We start from the raw sequence: 21671 nt of genomic DNA on the forward strand, positions 1-21671 counted from the left end.
AGCAACTAATGATAGTAGTAAGGCAGGGATAATAAAACTGCATCTGATTGGTCGAGGCCGCCAGGCCTCGACCAATCAGCAACGGGCACAGCGACGATGATGTAATAAAGGACGTAGAAATCCCGCATCTGATTGGTCGAGGCCGCCAGGCCTCGACCAATCAGCAACGGGCACAGCGACGATGATGTCATAAAGGACGTAGACATCTCACGTTTCTGATTCAGCGACGGGCACAGTATCGACGTAGATGTCATAATGGTTGCCATGGCGACGATGATGTCATAAAGGTTGCCTCGACCAATCAGCGACGGGCACAGTGTGCCGCGAATTCTGGAATCATCATTGTCCATATACTACGGGGACATACATATTCTAGAATACCCGATGCGTTAGAATCGGGCCACAATCTAGTAATATATAAACTGCAAGTGCAATAAATAGTCCAACCAAAATTATAAACAAATATAGAGCCTGTCTGCAAGGTCAAAAGCCTATGAAATCACTGCCAAATCACAAAGAACAAGCCATACTTGTTAAGTAGTTTTCTATTTGTGCAGCCATGAACTAGAATATTTAACATGCTAGCTTTTTCATTGCAGAATTATAGACTCCAAAATGTTTGGAAATAGCCTTACGTTAGATCTCTCCCAGATTGATGGGCAGGAAAAATATATTTTCTAAGAAGATTTCTGTTGTTTTTCCTCCTTGACATTGCGTAAACACACACTTAAAGGGAACCTGTCACCTGAATTTGGCGGGACCGGTTTTCGGTCATATGGGCGGAGTTTTCAGGTGTTTGATTCACCCTTTCCTTACCTTACCCGCTGGCTACATGCTGCCGCAATATTGGATTGAAGTTCACTCAGAAAATGAACTTCAATCCAATATTGCGGCCAGCATGCAGCCAGGGGGTAAGGAAAGGGTGAATCAAACACCTGAAAACTCCGCCCATATGACCAAAAACCAGTCCCGCCAAATTCAGGTGACAGGTTCCCTTTAAATACTGCAGACCAGCGAACTGCTAAAACTTCTGCTTTTACAGAGATGGTCAAACATACTAATGAACAATTAATCATGAGCACCTGATTAATAGCACCTGAAAGCAGTAAGGGTGTAACTGATTTTTTACACTCTACTTCTGCATTTGAAACTTTTTACTTTTTTCTTTAATAAAAAACAATGACACTATAATTTGTCATGTGCTGTTATTCATCTGAGGATGTAAGACCTTCTAATAACCAGATATTTTTTATTATGTTTTATGATACATATGTATCATTACATGAGCACTTACAGTAGTTTTTCTCATGACTGTATATGTGGCTCTTAACCCATGTATTCAAGGGGTTTCCAGCAAATTTAAAATGTATCAAATTATATGTATATAGTGAGGTAGCTAATGTACTAATACAGTCCGGTTATCCCTGGTGCCCCTATATGCCCTAGATGCTGCACACTGGGTACTAGCTGCCTTTCTTCAAGTCCTGTGTTGACCCAGGAAAGTGTTTCCTTTGTCAGCAAGTGACCGGAACAGTTTGAAGAAGTATGTCTGATGGCTAATTTTAATAGCTAACGTGACCTTCTTCACCATTTAATAGACTAAGTAGTGTCCATTTTAGCTATTGATCTTATCAGTCAGCCAGCCCCCTTCATAATCTGCTATGGTGGTTACCCGACCACACAGGATATGCTGCCATATTTAAAGGGGTTATCCGGTCTCAGGCATAACTACGTGCTGTGAGTATTCCCCTGAGCCGGAAATGTGGTGTGTGACGGCATGAATGCTCGGACAAGTGTAATGCACAAGGCCGGACACAGTCTAGTCGGAATGTGGATGGAAGTATGCAAATTACATACTTGTGGTCACATGACTGTCCGCTCCTGGCACCGGCATCGGAAAATCCTCACAGCGTACAGTGCTCACGATGTGAGGATTCACAAGTCTGCAGTCACATTGAGCAAAGAGGCCGGGATCCAGAATGAGTTTTCTACTGGACAATAGGGCCACTTGGGATAACAGTAAGCTATTTGCAAGCTAAACAGCTATACAGTACAGATCATTTAGCTTTATTTTATTTTGCTCAAAAATCCCATTAAGAAAGCATGGTTGGGAAAATGTTAACAATTATGTGTTTACAACATGGTGGCCTGATTCTAACGCATCGGGTATTCTAAAATATGCATGTCTACATAGTATATTGCACAGCCCACATAGTATATTGCCCAGCCACGTAGTATATTGCCCAGCCACATAGTATATTGCCCAACCACGTAGTATATTGCCCAGCCACGTAGTATATTGCCCAGTGACGTACTATATTGCCCAGCCACGTAGTATATTGCCTAGCCACGTAGTATATTGCCCAGTCACGTAGTATATTGCCCAGTCATGTAGTATATTGCCCAGCCACGTAGTATATTGCACAGTGACATAATATACAGCACAGAGCCACATAGTATACAGCACAGACACGTAGTATATTGCCCAGTCACATAGTATATTGCCCAGTCACGTAGTATATTGCCCAGCCACGTAGTATATTGCACAGCGACATAGTATACAGCACAGAGCCACATAGTATACAGCACAGACACGTAGTATATTGCCCAGTCACGTAGTATATTGGCCAGCCACGTAGTATATTGCCCAGCTGCATATGTAACAGGTTAAAAAAGACTTAAAATAAAAAACAAACATATACTCACCTTCCGAGGGCCCCTTGTAGTCCTGTCGCCTGTGTGCGGTGCACGCGGCAGCTTCCGGTCCCCGGTTGGTATGAACGCAGGACCTGTGATGATGTCGCGATCACATAACTGTGACGTCATGGCAGGTCCTTCTCGCATAGCATCCTTGCCACCGGAACCTGCCACTTGCACTGCCGAGGAGAGGGCGCGATGTCGGAGGGTAAGAATAACGTTTTTTTATTATTATTATTTGTAACATTATATATTTTTACTATTGATGCTGCATACGTAGCATCAAAAGTAAAAAGTTGGTCACACAGGGATAATGGCGGCGGTAACGGAGTGCGTTACACCGCGGTCCATTAACGCTGGCATTAACCCTGTGTGAGGGCTGACTGGAGGGGAGTATGGAGCGGGCACTGACTGCGGGGAGGAAGCAGCAGCCATTTTGCCACCGGACTGTGCCCGTCGCTGATTGGTCGTGGCTGTTTTGCCGCGACCAATCAGCGACTTGGATTTCCATGACAGACAGAGGCCGCGACCAATGAATATCCGTGACAGACAGAAGGACAGACAGAAAGACGGAAGTGACCCTTAGACAATTATATAGCAGATTGCATAGATATAATATGATAATAAATATATTAAGAGAATCGATTATGTAGGGATCAGCAATTGTCGTCAAAATGCACCATTCTGCCAGTATAAGAAAAATGAAGCATGGGAATGCTAGCTTATGGTGTGGTTTGGTCCTGATGAACAGGTTCGAAAACCTTGAAACACATGAACATAATAAAATGCATTCATACTTCACCTTCGTGTGCAATTGTACCTTTGAACATTGGGGATCGCGGACTCTGAATCCACCGTATTCATCATTTATTGCAGCTTATGATTGGGAACACCAGAAATAAACAGTGCATATATGTTTGATCTATCATTTGCCCCACCCCTGCCTAAAAAGTAAAAAAGGTATCTAGATAACCACGTTTACCTGGTCCCCTGTCAGGGTCTGCCAGAGGTGATAGCTTTTATAATCTTCTTCAAAGACAAGGACTTTCCCAACATTGGAATGTCTTGGTGCTCCAGCTATATACAGGGAGAATTTCCCACTTGCTGTGCTCACGCTGTATCCTGTTTTCAGTAACAAGTAATGCAAATTAAAATCTAGTGAATAGTTTTCTTCACATTTCATTAAGAAACGTGTAGGGAGCCCGTCAACAACTTTTCCACCCCCACTCCCCAAATAATTTATACGACTGTCGTTCATTAAAAGGTAAGCTAGTCGATCTCTATATAATCACAAGGTACAGTACTAGCTAGGAAAAATGGGATTTTTAATTTATTTCTGGATATATTACAGCTTCTCCGCCTCCGCTGTCCTACCAAGAGAGCAGCACGCTCTCTTGGCTGTTCTGGTACTCAGCCACTAACCTGGCAATTCGGGGGAATATGCTACTAGTTGGGGAATGCAGTAGAAGCTGATGAGCTGTAAGTGCATTGTCACGTGACGTCCCAGAGCATTGCCATACTGAACTTCAAAATACGATTTCTCATTGCTGAAGGATGACTTTGAAGTCAGAAGGGGACCGAATGACTTATCGTTAAAAAGGCCACACATATAAATGGTTTGGGTGTGTAAAAGTTGTTGACAGGTTCTCTTTTAAAGTTACATTATCAATTGATATCTTTCAATGTCTCTTCATGAATTAGGCTTCCATTACTATTGGTAGCCCCAATGAGATAATAGACAGAACAAATCCCGAGAAAAATAAAAACCTGATAGGCCAGGCTAACAAGATAATTCACCGCCTAGTAAAGCTATGTTCACATACTGTATATCAGCTACATTAGGCTCCATTTTTGAGCCTTAGCTGTTCATAACTGATGACAAAATGGATACAAAGAGTTGTGATCCAGCCCTGGAGTTGGCACCTAGACCTGTCCAGCACAACTGATGCCCTAGACAGGTAAGAACATTATCATTGAAAACAGTGGAATCAGTTCCTCCATCAGTTTTTTCTTCCTGTTTCCTAGTTTAACTCCAGATGGAAACTACAAAGCAGTTGGTCAAAAAAGTATAGTCCATGGCCTGAAACTCACAATCTAAAAGCAGAGGTGACCCAAGCTTAATCCAATTCATGGGTGGGACAAACTATGTTCAATGATGGGTGGGACAAGCTCTGTTCAATGCAGGGGTGGGACAAGCTCTGTTTAATGCAGGGGTGGGACAAGCTCTGTTTAAATCATAGGCAGGACTAGATTTCATGGTGCTCCAGGTAATGCTTTCAAAGTACACCCCATCATCCATGGTCCTTAAAAGGTCAGAACGATTGCTGACAGACACTCAATGATTTCATGAAAGATTTACTATTGTACCGGTCAACCCCAATCTTAGTTTTATATTAAACAAATTGATTAAAAAAAAGTGAGATTAAGGCCTCCTTCACACGTTCTGATACTGGTGCTGGAAAAAACAGTACCGGTGGTATTAGTGTTGCATGTCTATGTGATATACTTGTGTATGTGTGCGTCACCCGTGTGCTGTCCATATGACACGTACCGGAATAAAATACCTTGCAGAAAATAATGATCTTTATGTGTTGAAGGTTTGCAAGCTTTGCAAAGACGATAGATAGATAGATAGATAGATAGATAGATAGATAGAAAAGAAAAACAAAAGCAGCACAAGCAATAGATCTGGGTAACATGTCTCTCAGGCAAATGCTAAACCTTCAACATAATAGAAGAGAAAGGTTGAGAAAGATTCTGAATTTTGAACCGAAACGTTGTCATTATGGGTTGTTAAATAGCATTTTTTTTCACCTTTGCAAGTTGTTGTGAAGCCTCCAAGTTTTTTCTACTAGATAGATAAATAGATAGATAGATAGATAGATATCTAATTTCACAACACCAGGACACATTATAAAAAATAGCACCCTTTAGTGCCTTATATGTTGACCTAATGTTATAGCTATTAACCTAATAAATAAATAAATGAAAAAAACAACTTGGGGTCCCCCATTTTTTATAACCAGCAAAGTAAAAGCAGACAGTTGAGAGCTGATATTATCAGGCTGGGAAGGTTCCTGGTTATAGGACCCTTCCCAGCTTAAAAATACCAACCTGCGGCTGCAGCAGAAGTGGCACATCACATTAGATGTGCCAGTTGTGGCTCTTTGTCTCGGCTCTTCCCACTGCCCTGGTGCATTACCTGTCGGGATATAGGGATTTTTGTGTACTCACCATACAATCCTTTTCTCCAAGCCATTCATTGGGGGACACAGACCGTGGGTGTATGCTGCTGGCACTAGGAGGCTAACACTAAGTGATACAAAGAAAGTTAGCTCCTCCCATGCAGTATACACCCTCCTGCTGGCTCTCAGCTAACCAGTTCAGTGCAAAAGCAGTAGGAGATCAATAACAACATACGAGCGTATAGCATGTCATATTATATATGAGAGTATAGCATGTCAGATTATAAAACAAGCATAAGCTAATAACAGGTGGGAGCTGTGTCCCCCAATGAATGGCTCGGAGAAAAGGATTTTATGGTGAGTACACAAAAATCCCTATTTCTCCTTCACTTCATTTGGGGACACAGACCGTGGGACATCCCAAAGCAGTCCCTGGGTGGGGATAACATCAGATCAGGCCCTGTGTAACCGCTACTTACAAGTGCACCACCGCGGCCTGCAGAGTCTGGGAATTATAGTGCTTCAAGAATGCATGCGGACTGGACGAATCCGCAAGCTTGCAGGCGTGCTTTGCTGATGCCTGCTGCCTAGAACCCTTGATAGACAGGAAGATAGGCTGAAATCTAACACGGAAGGACTCCTGGATGGTGAAACGAATCCACTAGGCTAACATGGCCAATAAAATGGCTAAACCCTTCCTGTAAACGTCAGGAAGCCTTCCTCTTACCGTCAGGAAGCCCAAATAAATCATCCAACCTTCGGAAGGATGCCGTCCTCAAGACGTACCTACTCAGAGCACTCACTTCATCCAGAATATGGGGAACTCATTCCATTTTGTGGACTGGTGCCGAAAAAGATGAGGCAAGAACGATGCCCTCATAACAGTGGTAATACAATACCACCTTGGTAACAAGGGATGTGAATGGCCTGAGGACAACCTTGCCTTGAAGGTAATAAGGGAAAAAAGTCTGAAAGAACAGAGCAGCTAGTTCCAAAGACTCTTCAGGATGAGGATATCGCAGAGGAAAAAGGGCGACCTTCCCTGATAGTAAAGTCTGTCTGGATCAAAAGGAGTATACTGTAAGACTCCTAGGACCATTAAGGTCCCAATGATCTAACGGTATGCGATAGAGAAGAACTACGTGTAAAAACTCCCTGCAAGAAAGTCCCTACTTGCAGTTTTGCTGCAATAAGGCGGAAAGATACTCGCAAACAAAAAACTGACGTGGTCAGTGCGGATCTCCGAGGATCACTGGGGCTCTTTCTGCTTCCGAAAGGCTTTCGGAAGTAGTGGAAGGGGAGTTATGGAAGCTGGTATCACGGAAGAACCAGAGCATGCAGTGCAATGGCTCTTGGATCTCAAGGCCGAACCACGAACTCGAGTACATGACGTTCAGTCTGGACACTATCAGATCTATAACTGGAGAGCTCCAGTGAAGGCAGATCTGATGGAAGACTTCCGGGTGAAGTTTCCACTCACTTGAGGTGGAACCCTGACGGCTGAATATGTTTGCCGTCCAGAGTTCTACTCCTGGGATATGTACTGCCGAGATCACCGAATGATAGATCTCTGCCCATCAGAGAATGTGAGGTACCTCGGCCATGGTGCCTGACCGTGGGTACCTGCTAGATGATTGACATATGGCACAGCCGTGGCATTATCCAATTGAATTCGGATGGGGTGACCCGCCAGAAGGCAGTGGACCTGCTGTAGGACTACTGTTCGGATCTCCAGAGCAATGATCGGGAGAAGAAGACTGGCATTGGTAGTTACTAATAACCATTGAACTGGGAGAAAGGCCCTGGATGAAGAAGGAGCTCAGAGACAACCGTCTGAAGTCTGTTTGACTTGCTGAAAACGAATGGAGCGAAGGAAACTGCTTCCATTGTCGTCACCATTTTTCCTCAGAACCCTCCTAGCAAATCAAATGAAATGAGGGGCTGAGTGATCAAGTGCGCAAGCTCCCTGTTGAAGGGCCATGACCTTGTCTTGAGGGAGAATTACCATCCTTCTGGAAGTGTGCAGGATCATCCTCAATCCATCATCCCTTTGAACCGTCCGCCTCCTTGTGCCATCCGCTTTAACAGTGGTGGTACAATGGGGGCTGCTCGGACGCCAAAGAGATGGGCCTCTGTACATCCACGGAGTTCAGCCCCCGGGTGGACAGGGCCAGTTATCCGGCATTAGGCCTGGCTGCAGAAGACGGTACGTGGAGGCGACACTCCATGTGCTCGTCTGTTGATGGTGCGGGGAGATCGGTGCCCCTGAAGGGGCCCGTCACCCCTAAAAATCAGCCCAGGCTTGGCATCCCACGTCACAGGAGAGGATACGGAGAGGCGACACTCTCCGTGCTCAACTGTTGATGGTTCGGGGAGATCGGAGCCTTGAAAGGATCCGTCGCCCCTTCATTGTATTAAGTAAAATGAAAAAATGTAAAAGGTAAAAATAAAATAAAGAATCTTGGTTCTGAATAGCAGACCCGTCCGTGTGCCTCCTACGGACACTAAGCCAGAACTAGTTCTCTGAGAGCCAGCAGGAGGGTGTATACTGCAGGGGAGGAGATCACTTTCTTTGTATCACTTAGGCTGTGTGCACATATAGCAGATTTTTCAAATTTTTTTCGCGGTTTTTCGCTATAAAAACGCTATAAATCCGCGAAAAAAATGCTCACATTAAGCATCCTATTTAATAGACTGCAATCCGCATTTTTTTTGTACATATGCTGCATTTTTTTCCTGAGCGGATTCGCATTCCAGAAAAAAACGCAGCATGTTCATTAAATTTGCGGAATCGCGGGGATTCCGCACACCTAGGAATGCATTGATCTGCTTACTTCCCGTATGGGGCTATGCCCACCATGCGGGAAGTAAGCAGATCATGTGCGGTTGGTACCCAGGTTGGAGGAGAGGAGACTCTCCTCCACGGACTGGGCACCATATCATTGTTGAAAAAAGAATTAAAATTAAAAAATCGTGATATACTCACCTTCGATGGCCCCCGGAGTCTTCCTACTTCTCAACGCTGCACGCAGCCGCTTCCGTTCCTGTAGATGGTGTGTGAAGGACCTGCGATGATGTCGCGGTCACATGACCGCGATGACGTCGCGGTCACGTGACCGCGACGTCATCGAAGGTCCTGCACACACACCATCTATAGGAACGGAAGCCGCTGAGATCAGCTGTTTGCGGTAGGTGAGTATAACCATTTTTTTAATTTTTTTTAAATTATTTTTAACATTCTATCTTTTACTATTGATGCGGCATAGGCTGCATCAATAGTAAAAAGTTGGTCACACTTGTCAAACACTGTTTGACAAGTGTGACTGACCTGTCAATCAGTTTTCCAAGCGATGCTACAGATCGCTTGGAGAAACGCTAGCATTCTGCAAGCTAATTATGCTTGCAAAACGCTAGTTTTCTGCGGGAATATGCATGCCAATTCCGCATGCGATATACCCGCGGCAGGAGGCGCAGAATTGCCGCGGAAATTTCTGCGACAATTCTGCAACGTGTGCACTTAGCCTTAGTGTCAGCCTCCTAGTGGCAGCAGCATACACCCATGGTCTGTGTCCCCCAATGAGGCGAAGGAGAAAATGGTAGTTGGGGTTGATTTGTCCAAAAACACAGCTGGCATCAAGCCTTGTGTAATGAAGTAATAGGTGTCTAATCTAGCACTAAAAAGAAGAAAAAACACACACAAAAATACCTTATTTAAAAAAACATTCCCTGACACTTCCCCAGCTTCACTAATTCATTGAAAAAAAAAAACACGCAGGTTCGACATAGTCCACAAATGGAAACCTGAAATACATAAAAAGAGAGAAATAAAAACAAGACACTGTCACTTGTTTGTCAATTTATTATAAGAAAGTTCCCATGCAGGTCTAATGTAATCCAGCGTTTCCCACGATGTTCCATGAATCCATTGTCCAAAGCCTATGGAACCTTGTTCTGAGGCTCCAAACGAGGGACAGTGTCTTGTTTCTATTTCTTTCTTTCATGTTTGTCAGGTTTCCATTTGTGGACTACTTTGGATTCTCTGGACTACGATGGACCTTTCCAGCTTGCTAATATCAGCTCACAGCTGTCTGCCTTACCTTTGCTGGTTACCTAAAATGGGGGGACCATATTTCATTCTGCATTCCATTCCAGTATGTGACACACGGATGTCATACGTATGTCATCTGTGTGTGTTATGTATTGTCATTTGTGCTACTGGAAAAAAACAGACATGTCTGTGTGGGTCACACAGACACACGGCCCATGTAAAGTCATGGACATGTGCACAGCCCCATAGATTATAATGACTGTGAGTGGGTACGTCACTCCAGTACATGTGAAAACGGACATGTGAAGGGGCATAAAGAAAAATATTTGTGCTCCCCCTCTGACTGGCACCCTAAAAAATCCTCTACTAGGTATACCTCTCGCTCCACCAAGAATGCATACCTTGGAGTGTCAGAGTGTTATATTTAACCAAACAGTTCACAAAAATATTTTATCCCCAATAATCATTGGGTTCTGAATGTCATCTCTGTGAAGTGGCAGGACAAAACATAATTACCATACTTCACCAAATGTTGTGCAATTGCAAGAAAAATATGGCTACTCGATTTTTTTTTTTCCAGTTCAAATATGATTTCTGTTTCCCAATATAAGTTGTTCTCGTGGTATAATCTAAGTTAAAAAAAACATATTACTTGTTAGTACTTACCCAAGTAGCTGTAGTCTACTTTTTTGCTTAAATCAAAAGACTCATTCAGAAATCGGACTTTATGTGGCTTTGAATCTGTGAAATACACCATCAAACCCCCCGACCAATCAAAGGCACCAACTGCTCCAAGTACCAACGTATTCTGCACAGATAACATGGAAGTTATATCAGATTGTTTGAAAATATACATCTTTAATTAATCAGGTTGTCTCAACTAAATGGAGTTGCTTCAAGTAAAAGGGTAAACTTACCAAGTACTTGTAAAACGAGCAATTTTGCTACCTTCTGGTATTAAAAATCCATTCTATTGTCTATAATAGAAGGATTTTGAATCTTATAGTTTACTGGTCTGTTCCTAGATCGCTGGTCAACCTGCAGTGTCAGAGTGGCTGGTTACTTGGCAAGGAGCATGGAGCAAGGAGCATGGCAAGGAGCATGTCCGACTCTTTATGCTTTACAGCCGGACTCCCCCTGAAGAAGTGTGGATGAAACGTGCGTCGGGGTGGAGGGATGCGGCACTGACACCACACTGTTTGTCAGTATGCCCATTAGGGTTTGCTAGCCTGCTCTTCTTTCTGCCTTAATGCCATTTGCAGCTATACACTTTTTCATAGGATGCTGTAGGTGCTTCAATCGCATACCTTATCCTTTAAATGAGCCGAAAATCCAACTTCAGCCAAGTCAAATTCTAATGAATCACCTTTAGTACCTGCAAAAAAGCATTGTTTTACCCTTGCATAGAATTACAATTGGAGGATATAAGTGGACAGTAAGAGGATTGTGAACTTGTGGATGCACAATATGGCTTAAAGGGGTTATCCACTACTAGGGCAACCCCTTCTTGAATTAAATGTTTAGCCCCTATAAAATAATAAAGCCTATACTCACCTCTGGTGCTTGCGCTGCTCATGCAGTGTCTGCACTCGCGGCCCAGGACTGTAATGTAGTGGAATGACACGTGTTGCCCAGTGACCAATCATGTATGCATCACTGTCCCCACCCGCAGACAAATTGAAAACAAAGATGAAGTCTCTGTGCTACAGCTGATCGCGGACTTTCTCTTCATGCTCAATTCGACAGGAGGTGGAGACAGTGACTCCAGCGTTGATTAGGCGCCAGGCACCAGGTGTCATTCCACCGTGAGTGCTGAGTGCTGACACAGGACCGCGAGCGCTGACACAGCTGGAATGGCGTGGGCACAGGAAGTGAGTATAAGCTTTTTTATTTTTTAGGAGCTAAGCATTTAGTTCAAGAAGGGGGTTGTCCTAGCAGTGGACAACCCCTTTAAAGGTGTGGTCTGAACTTCAAATTAATTTTCATCCTAAATCCCATTCCATTTATTGCCACAATCTAATCTATGTTTTAATATACTTTAATTAAATATTCCCCATCATAGCTTAACGACACTAACTGCTTTTTATTTACAAGTTCCTTTTTGATGACGATTAGTTTGAGAATGCATGCCAGTGTGCATTGTAAGACAAATACCCTGCTAGCAGAGACCAGTGCCGCCCCTGCAAGTGGCATCACAGTGCGCCATGTTGCCATCTTTTTACTACTGATCTGAGCCGGAGAGAGAGCGCACTGTCATTGTGCACAAAAGGAGGAATTAGTCCAGCCCCTAAAATGAAGGTCACTGATGACGCTTGGTTTCAGGGAGGGGCAGGGGCTGTGGCCTGATGACACTTGGTTTGGGTATCCCAGATTGCTCTGGAATTCTCAAATGAAGCATCATCAAAAAGGAAGTTGTAAAAAAAATAGAATAGAAGTTAAATAGTGTGGTTAAGGAATGGTAGGGAATTTTTAATGAAAGTATATACAAAATAGAATTGATTATGGCAATAAATAGATAGGCATTTAGGATGGCAATTAATTTGTCATCGGGCCATGTTGTCCACTATTCACAGCCCATTTTAAAAGCCGTCTACAGAATCACAGATGCATCCATCATGGCTCTCTTCCCTAGAAGACACTGTTCGTTTAACCAACATAATTTTTAAATTTCTAACTTTACCTTCAACTCTGGCCATCTTCTGCTGCAGGGAGGAAATCAGCCCATCCAGTTTGGAGTAGTCTTCTACTCTTATGACGTGGTCCTTTTCGTCAGAAGCGATAAGTTTTAGCTCATTATAGGCCTTTGTTTTGTTAAATGCATCACCAACCTGTGATAAGCAACACCATAGATTATTTAATGTTATTATTTTGGATTTCTGTATTTTAAAAGCGAGAGCCGAAAATGCAATGTAGGAAACTGATGTCTCATTGACTTGTTGATTTCCATGGGAGAGTGTTCTAGGAATGGTGCATAGATCATTGTGGAGGTAGCGGTTGAGCTGTCCTCTCGCCTACTGCAAATTGTATGATCCTGCATTAATTATTATTTATTTTAAAGCACCATATTGGTCCGGGATCTGTATGTGGGAGTTACCTACTATTGTAATGCTGCCTACACAGTGATATTGTGATGACTGCTGAAAAGTGAGCAGAAAGTATTATACTTTGCTAAGGCTCAATGACCAAGGAAAAAACTTCAAAATGTCAGGATCAGTCCGTATAAGGAATCTGTCAGCATGGTTTTGCTTTGTAACTTGAGAGCAGCATGATATAAGGGCTGAGAGCCTGATTCCAGTGATGTGTCACTTACTAGGCTGTGTATTGCTGTTTCCATAAAATCTGTGTTTTATCAGAAGAGTATTATTACTACACGACTAGGTATCTCATGCCTCCTAGTCAACTGCTATATTTAACCCGCCCCCAGCACTAATTAGTAGTCTTCTGCACAGTGTACAGAGAAAGCTGCCAATCAGAGGTGTGGGAGGGGTTATACAGGTCTCAGCATTTTGAGCACTGCTAGATCTTCAGCTGAGAGAACAGTGATTGTGTCAAAATTACAGCATACAGACCAGCAAATGACACATCACAGGAATCAAAGTCTCAGTCCCTACATCGTGCTGTTCTCAGAGTACATAGCAAAACTTACTGACAGATTCCCTTTAATATAAATAGCGACATGTAAATCAAAATATAAAAGTCAGATCTGACTCAGAATAACTAAGTAAAACTAAAGAAAATGATTTACAGTGTGAACTTACCCCAATGGAAAATCTTTCAATGGTCTTCATCTTTGGGGAATTTATGACAGTTGTGAGATTCACAGGATCATAAAATATATCTCCATCAGTTATTACCAAGATAATTTTACTGGCACTTTCTCTAGATCCACGACTTTCATTGAAAATATTGTTTCTGTATTATAAAAAAAGAATTTACCAATAATTATACTGCAAAAGAAATTTCAAAATGTTGTGTCAGACCTGGGAAAATTGGTCATCTAATAGGAGCAGCCAAAAGACCGGAAACTGAATGTAATAAGCAGCAGGCAGCAGTAGGGCTGGCGATTTAAAGGGAACCTGTCACCCCCAAAATCGATGGTGAGGTAAGGTCACCGTCATCAGGGGCTTATCTACAGCATTCTGTAATGCTGTAGATAAGCCCCCGATGTAACCTGAAAGAGGAGAAAAAGAGGTTAGATTATACTCACCCAGGGGCGGTCCCGCTGTGGTCCGATCAAATGGGTGTCTCAGGTCCGCTCCGGCGCCTCCTATCTTCATTCCATGACGTCCTCTTCTGGTCTTCACGCTCCGGCGCAGGCGTACTTTGTCTGCCCTGTTGAGGGCAGAGCAAAGTACTGCAGTGCGCAGGCGCCAGGCCTCTCTTACCTTTCCGGCGCCTGCGCACTGCAGTACTTTGCTCTGCCCTCAACAGGGCAGACAAAGTACGCCTGCGCCGGAGCCGTGGCGTGAAGACCAGAAGAGGACATCATGGAATGAAGATGGGAGGCGCTGTTCTGGACCTGAGACACCCATCGTACCGGGACCGCCTTGGGTGAGTATAATCTAACCTCTTTTTCTCCTCTTTCGGATTACATCGGCGGCTTATCTCCAGCATTACAGAATGCTGTAGACAAGCCCCTGATGACGGTGAGCTTACCTCACCATCGATTTTGGGGGTGACAGGTTCCCTTTAACTCAGTTAACTCTCCATTGAGCGTATTATTTTGATTTTTATTAGAATCGTAATGTCCATTGTGGCTCCTCCTCTGACAGTGACTTCTTAAAATACATTTGCGCACACAGACGTAATGCATTCCTGCTCTTCTCTATTTTTACAGCAGATGTTCAGAAGCAGTTGCCTAGTGGACATTATATAGCAGTACTGAGCAATGTAACTGTAAATCCAGCTCTGGGGTGAAAAAAAACACCTTTTAGAAAACGTCAACATTCTCTTTCACTCAACTTATCACTGTGATCCATTCCTAACCCCTTCTCCATTTACTTTAATATGGAGCTGCAATTTGATACCAAAATTGATTTTTGTTTTGCTGTGTTTTAGAGTAAATGATGAGTTCAGGAGGTAGTGGAAGAAGAAGAGAAAGCTCATAAATGGAGAAAAAATATAATTTTGCTTTTTTTAAGCAAATGATGAGTTCAGGAGGTAGTGGAAGAAATGGAGAAATAATCTGATTTTTTGTGAACTGACACAACATTTATTTTTTTGGAGTTTTTTTTTAGCAAATTATGAGTTCAGGAGGAAGAGGAAGAGAAAGCTCATAAATGGAGAAAGAATCAGATTTTTTGTGAACATATTTTACAAAGCTTCATATATTAAATTGTGCTATGGAACGTCTCTAAGGGTATGTGTCCACGTTCAGGATTGCATCAGGATTTTCCATCAGTATTTGTAAGCCAAAACCAGGAGTGGGTGATAAATGCAGAAGTGGTGCATATGTTTCTATTATACTTTCCTCTAATTGTTCCACTCCTGGTTTTGGCTACAAATACTGATGAAAAATCCTGACCAAATCCTGATTCAATCCTGAACGTGGACACATACCCTAAGATGGAATCAGAGCGGGACTATAAGAGAGAAAAAGTGGACAGAGGTCCAGGTAACGAAACGTATGATTGTAGTTTCTGATTGCAGGTTCCTTGAGGACTGGCACAACCCATATGTAAACATTTATAAAAAAGGAGAACATTTAAACATCCAGCAACTCCTCCAAAGAAACACTACTGTATCAGAATTTTGGGGAATAATGTTCCTGGTATGTTGCCTTTCGTCAGTCGACAGTCAATGCATTCGTAAAGTCAGTGCCGACAGAATATATCTGCAACGTTATATGAATATTTACTCACAGAACATGGAGAAGGGCAGATGCCGTTTTTGTAACTTCTCCAACTTGCGTAATGTTTTGAATCTTCTCTTGAATGGAGAGACTGCCTTGGCGACTGTCCTGGAGGTCAAATTCTGTTTGTATTACATCACCGTACTGCACCACAGCAAACTCACACTGAAAGAACAAAGAAAAGGTAAAAACGAAATGATAAAATGTAATTTATTGAGATATTGTTCCTTTTAGATGCTTTTTTCACTTGAACAAATGCTTGGTCTTACTAACCTCAAAACAATTTTCCCATATTTTAGTGGTCAGGTTTGATATAAAATCCCTTGCTTTCTGGAAATCATCGCTCTTTATGCTTCCAGATCCATCTAATACTATGGCAATTTCCGTTCCTATCAGAGTTTTAAAAGAATTGTGGTTACCTTAGATGTGTTGTAATAAATACACAAGAATAACAAATACACAAAAAGTTTGAAAAAGTTTCTGTTCATTTGATCAGTATAAGAGTCAACGAAATAAACACATTTAAAGAATAAAGCAAAGAAATACGTTATAACTCTGATAATCTGGGTTTCCTGGATAGCCTAAATTTCAAGAAGGGATTGTCATAGTGAGATAATCCTTAAAATCAACTAGTGTCCACATCCTCTATTGTATTATATGGATGTCATAGACGCAGTGTTCCCCAACTCTGGTCCTCAAGAGCCACCAACAGGTCATGTTTTCAGGATTTCCTTAGAATTGCACAGGTGATAATTGCATCACCTGCACAGCCAATAATTCCATCACCTGTGCAATACTAAGGAAATCCTGAAAACATGACCTGTTGGTGGCTCTTGAGGACTGGAGTTGGAGAACACTCTTAAGAGGGCTGCTGTTACTCTTGATCCCTTTTAGTAATCTTAGGATACTTGTCTCAGTCATGTAGTAAATGATTGACTATTTATTTAAATGAGCACTATTATGGAAAAATACATTTTTTCTACAGTGGCCAAAGAATGGCCACCTCTTCCTCTACAGATGTCAACTGGTTGTGGGGGTTTTTATTCCAGATCCCTGACAAGCAGCCGCACTATGTCTGCATTATTTGCAAAAATAAAGTCCATTCCATTCTAGTGACCAATGGACTTATTTTTTTGTTAGTTGTGTTGGGGACAAACAAAAAATATGGACCACCAGTGATCTTACGAAATAGTGATTCACTGACTATGTGGTGGTCCAAGATGTCACCCAGAGTGGGATTTGGTTATTCTCCGAGCAGGTTATCAAACTCCGAGAACATGTTAAATGCCGTATCCCTGCACTCAATTGTACCATTATCTTTCAGGCGTGAGTACACTTGCAACCATGACCACTGGCATCTCCAAGTCAGGGCGTAGTCAGCAGCGTGATCAGGTCAGGTGATCACGCTGCTGAATTAATTCATGCGCCACAGAGGTGGCTGGCAAAGTAAGCGCTCGCATGAAGTTGAATAACCTGGAGTTTTAATGGTGGGGAGAATCTTGTGAGGGTCCAGTTTCAGCAGGGGAGAAATGTGTGAGGAGATAGTATGGGGAGAAGCGGAAAGTGTTAGGACACTGTATAAAGAGGGTGGGGAAATGTATAAGGAGACAGTATGAAGAAAGAAAAATGTCATGATAGTTAATAAACAGATCATTGATCAAAATACCTACCACCTTCTTCATCAATGTCATAAGCGTTATTATTGTTATGAGTGTTTGTTTCAGGTTTTTTGCCTTTCTCTGATTCCTGAAAACCATCTGTTAAATCTAAACCAAAAATAAAGAGCAATAAGACTTGTTAGTGTGAATTTTTATGAGAAGTCACTTTGTATAATGTAAATTTGAAATCGAAGGCATATGAAAGTCCAATAGTACCCCACAGAACCAAATTTTATTATGCCTCTGTGCATGTCAAAACACAACTTTGTAATCACACACAGCTCTCCATTGAGATCAGTGAGGAGAGAGCAGAGGGCTGTCTTTCTTTCCATGTCTCACACTGTGCTTTTATGGGGGTGTGTTCTCTTTTTTCTTAGTATGTTGCTATGGTTGGTCAACCTCATACAGGGGAAGAAGTACACGCCCCCAGAAAAGAAACTCTGGTAATGTTACCTTGGACTTAACATAAATTATAACCTAAATTTAACAAGCTAATATCTTTGTAACAAAGAGATGAATTGATTAGCCACTATGACATGCAGCCACTATTCCATGAAATGGCCAGTTTAACATGTTCAAACTGATGAGTGTGTCTCATTAAAGGGTTTTGTTTAGAACTAAGATATTCATGACAAGCTATAGGAAAGGGCTTCAAAATGAGTGGGGTTCTGGCAGCTGACGCACCCACCAAACAAATGTTACCAGGTCCAGGCTGTCAGAAGTATGCAGTGTACAGAGATCGAATACCACAGCTATGTATAGTGTAGTGTCTGTTCTTAGTACTGCAACTCAGCTCTCATCACTTCAAAAGAAGCCAAAGTGCATACCTGGTATAACCAATGATCACTTTATCAATCTAAAACACCAGCAATTTTGTGTATTACTAAGATCACCAGGAATATCACAGGCATACTACCATTAACGTGTAAGTCACCCTTTACAAAGGGAGAAAAGTAGAACTATATTTCTAGCTCCTGGTAAAATTCCTTTAAATTGTTATTCCATGATAATATTATAAAATGTATTTACTACAAGATAGAAGTGCAAAAGAAAAGCGTTTCGATGTGTGCAATCGTTCTTTGTCAAAAAATGTAAAGAGATTTTACCAGGAGCTGGTAATATATTTTTTCTACTTTTGTTCAATTGCTACATGAAAGTTCAGATTGTGATTTCCGTGCAGACTGGACTATTTGAATTGGTGAGCTGGCATAAAATTTTTCTTTTTTTGCAACCCTTTACAAAGGGTATTTTAGTGCTTGAATAAAGTTCTCAAAGTGAATTTAACCAAGGAAGTAACATTTTTCCATCTCCACTGTGGGTACCAGTTGAAATCACATTGAACAACCAGCAGAACGTTAGCTCTCAACTGGAATACAGACCCTAATACATTGTGGCTAATGTAAAGTTTCACTATAAAAATGTGTATATATATATATATATATATATATATATATATATATATATATATATATACTGTATGTATATATATATATATATATATATATATATATACAGTACAGACGAAAAAGTTTGGACACACCTTCTCATTTAAAGTTGTTTCTGTATTTTCATGACTATGAAGATTGTACATTCACACTGAAGGCAGCTAAACTATGAATTAACACATGTGGAATTATATACTTAACAAAAAAGTGTGAAACAACTAAAAATATGTTTTATATTCTAGGTTCTTCAAAGTAGCCACCTTTTGCTTTGATGACTGCTTTGCACACTCTTGGCATTCTCTTGATGAGCTTCAAGAGGTAGTCACCGGAAATGGTTTTCACTTCACAGGTGGGCCCTGTTAGGTTTAATAAGTGGGATTTTTTGCCTTATAAATGGGGTTGGGACCATCAGTTATGTTGAGCAGAAGTCTGGTGGATACACAGCTGATAGTTCTACTGAATAGACTGTAAGAATTTGTATTATGGCAAGAAAAAAGCAGCTAAGTAAAGAAAAACAAGTGGCCATCATTACTTTAAGAAATGAAGGTCAGTCAGTCCGTAAAATTGGGAAAACTTTGAAAGTGTCCCCAAGTGCACTGGCAAAAACCATCAAGCGCTACAAAGAAATTGCCTCACATGAGGACCGCCCCAGGAAAGGAAGACCAAGAGTCATGTCTGCTTCTGAGGATAAGTTTATCCCAGTTACCAGCCTCAGAAATCCCAGGTTAACAGCAGCTCAGATTAGAGACCAGGTCAATGCCACACAGAGTTCTAGCAGCAGACACATCTCTACAACAACTGTTAAGAGGAGACTTTTTTGCAGCAGGCCTTCATGGTAAAATAGCTGCTAGGAAACCACTGCAAAAGACAGGCAACAAGCAGAAGAGACTTGTTTGGGCTAAAGAACACAAGGAATGGACATTAGACAAATGGAAATCTGTGCTTTGGTCTGATGAGTCCAAATTTGAGATCTTTGGTTCCAACCACAGTGTCTTTTTGTGCAATGCAGAAAAGGTGAACGGATGGACTCTACATACCTGGTTCCCACCGTGAAGCATGGAGGAGGAGGTGTGATGGTGTGGGGGTGCTTTGCTGGTGACACTGTTGGGGATTTATTCTAAATTGAAGGCATACTGAACCAGCATGACTACCACAGCATCTTGCAGCGGCATGCTATTCCATCCGGTTTGCGTTTAGTTGGACCATCATTTATTTTTCAACAGGACAATGACCCCAAACTCACCTCCAGGCTGTGTAAGGGCTATTTGACCAAGAAGGAGAGTGATGGGGTGCTACGCCAGATGACCTGGCCTCCACAGTCACCAGACCTGAACCCAATCAAGATGGTTTGGGGTGAGCTCGACCGCAGAGTGAAGGCAAAAGGGCCAACAAGTGCTAAGCATTTCTGGGAACTCCTTCAAGATTGTTGGAGGACCATTCCCGGTGACTACCTCTTGAAGCTCTTTCACAGAGAAAAAAAGTTGAACTGTGGGGACCTCTACTTTTAACAACTTCACAGAAAAAAAATCCCCAGTGTAAACTAGATAAAAAATACCTTTATTAGTTAATTAAAACCTATAATAATAAGTGCACTTCACATAAACCATCACCATGACAACAACATAAAATAGAAAAGACCAGGATGATGCCTAGCCCTGTACTGCACTACCTGCACCCTACCTACCAGCGGAGGTTGGCACCCTAAAGACCTGCGCAATTGGCGCCCCCGCTCACCGTCGACTATCCCTTCTACCCCTATTGGGCCCTAAATAGGACGGGATGAAAATACATACACAGTCATACAGAAGTGCTATAATATATATGATGGAAAAACAGGGGGAGTCTATATTGCTACCTGCTCTACCCCTACCTATCAGCGGAGGTTGGCACCCTATGATAGTACGTGGCGCCCCCGCTCAACGACGACTGTACACTAAACTGTCCCTTTATAGATGTTTCGGGAGATAAAATACTGTATGTATAATAAAGTGCTGTAGTGCTTGTAAACCATGTCTAAACACACTCAACAGGTTTAAATATACTTGTATGGATTCTCTTTATATATAGCGCTCATTCATAAACCAGGTACTCCAGACAAAGTGAAGTTTGATACATAAAAGATGTAAATAATCAGTATTCATCAAAATAGACCTGATGCACCGATTGGACACCCAAGTACCTAGTCCAAACCCACTGGGCTGAATCCCCAGTCAGGCCACAAACAAAAAAACCACAGTCAGTCGGTACCTTTGTTATAGAGAATCCCTACACAACAACCATTTGGGTCACCCCAATACCCTACTGATGTATATACAGTGGGGCAAAAAAGTATTTAGTCAGTCAGCAATAGTGCAAGTTCCACCACTTAAAAAGATGAGAGGCGTCTGTAATTTACATCATAGGTAGACCTCAACTATGGGAGAAAAACTGAGAAAAAAAAATCCAGAAAATCACATTGTCTGTTTTTTTAACATTTTATTTGCATATTATGGTGGAAAATAAGTATTTGGTCAGAAACAAACAATCAAGATTTCTGGCTCTCACAGACCTGTAACTTCTTCTTTAAGAGTCTCCTCTTTCCTCCACTCATTACCTGTAGTAATGGCACCTGTTTAAACTTGATATCAGTATAAAAAGACACCTGTGCACACCCTCAAACAGTCTGACTCCAAACTCCACTATGGTGAAGACCAAAGAGCTGTCAAAGGACACCAGAAACAAAATTGTAGCCCTGCACCAGGCTGGGAAGACTGAATCTGCAATAGCCAACCAGCTTGGAGTGAAGAA

The 21671-nt window shown here is 42.0% G+C and overlaps 1 protein-coding gene across 1 annotated transcript in view; it reads right to left on the reverse strand.

The window, feature by feature from the left end:
• ITGAE (integrin subunit alpha E) overlaps positions 1-21671 on the reverse strand; it is a 135461-nt gene that overhangs the window by 63067 nt on the left and 50723 nt on the right. The window contains exons 7-14 of the mRNA XM_069761094.1: positions 17452-17547; positions 16055-16170; positions 15792-15946; positions 13689-13842; positions 12611-12758; positions 11238-11305; positions 10597-10738; positions 3680-3819 (exon numbers count right to left, since the gene is read on the reverse strand). Coding sequence (XP_069617195.1) covers positions 3680-3819; positions 10597-10738; positions 11238-11305; positions 12611-12758; positions 13689-13842; positions 15792-15946; positions 16055-16170; positions 17452-17547 — 1019 coding nt within the window. The remainder of the gene's footprint in view (positions 1-3679; positions 3820-10596; positions 10739-11237; positions 11306-12610; positions 12759-13688; positions 13843-15791; positions 15947-16054; positions 16171-17451; positions 17548-21671) is intronic.

The sequence above is a fragment of the Ranitomeya imitator genome, chromosome 3 (assembly GCF_032444005.1).
Source record: "Ranitomeya imitator isolate aRanImi1 chromosome 3, aRanImi1.pri, whole genome shotgun sequence".
Classification (NCBI taxonomy): Eukaryota; Metazoa; Chordata; class Amphibia; order Anura; family Dendrobatidae; genus Ranitomeya; species Ranitomeya imitator.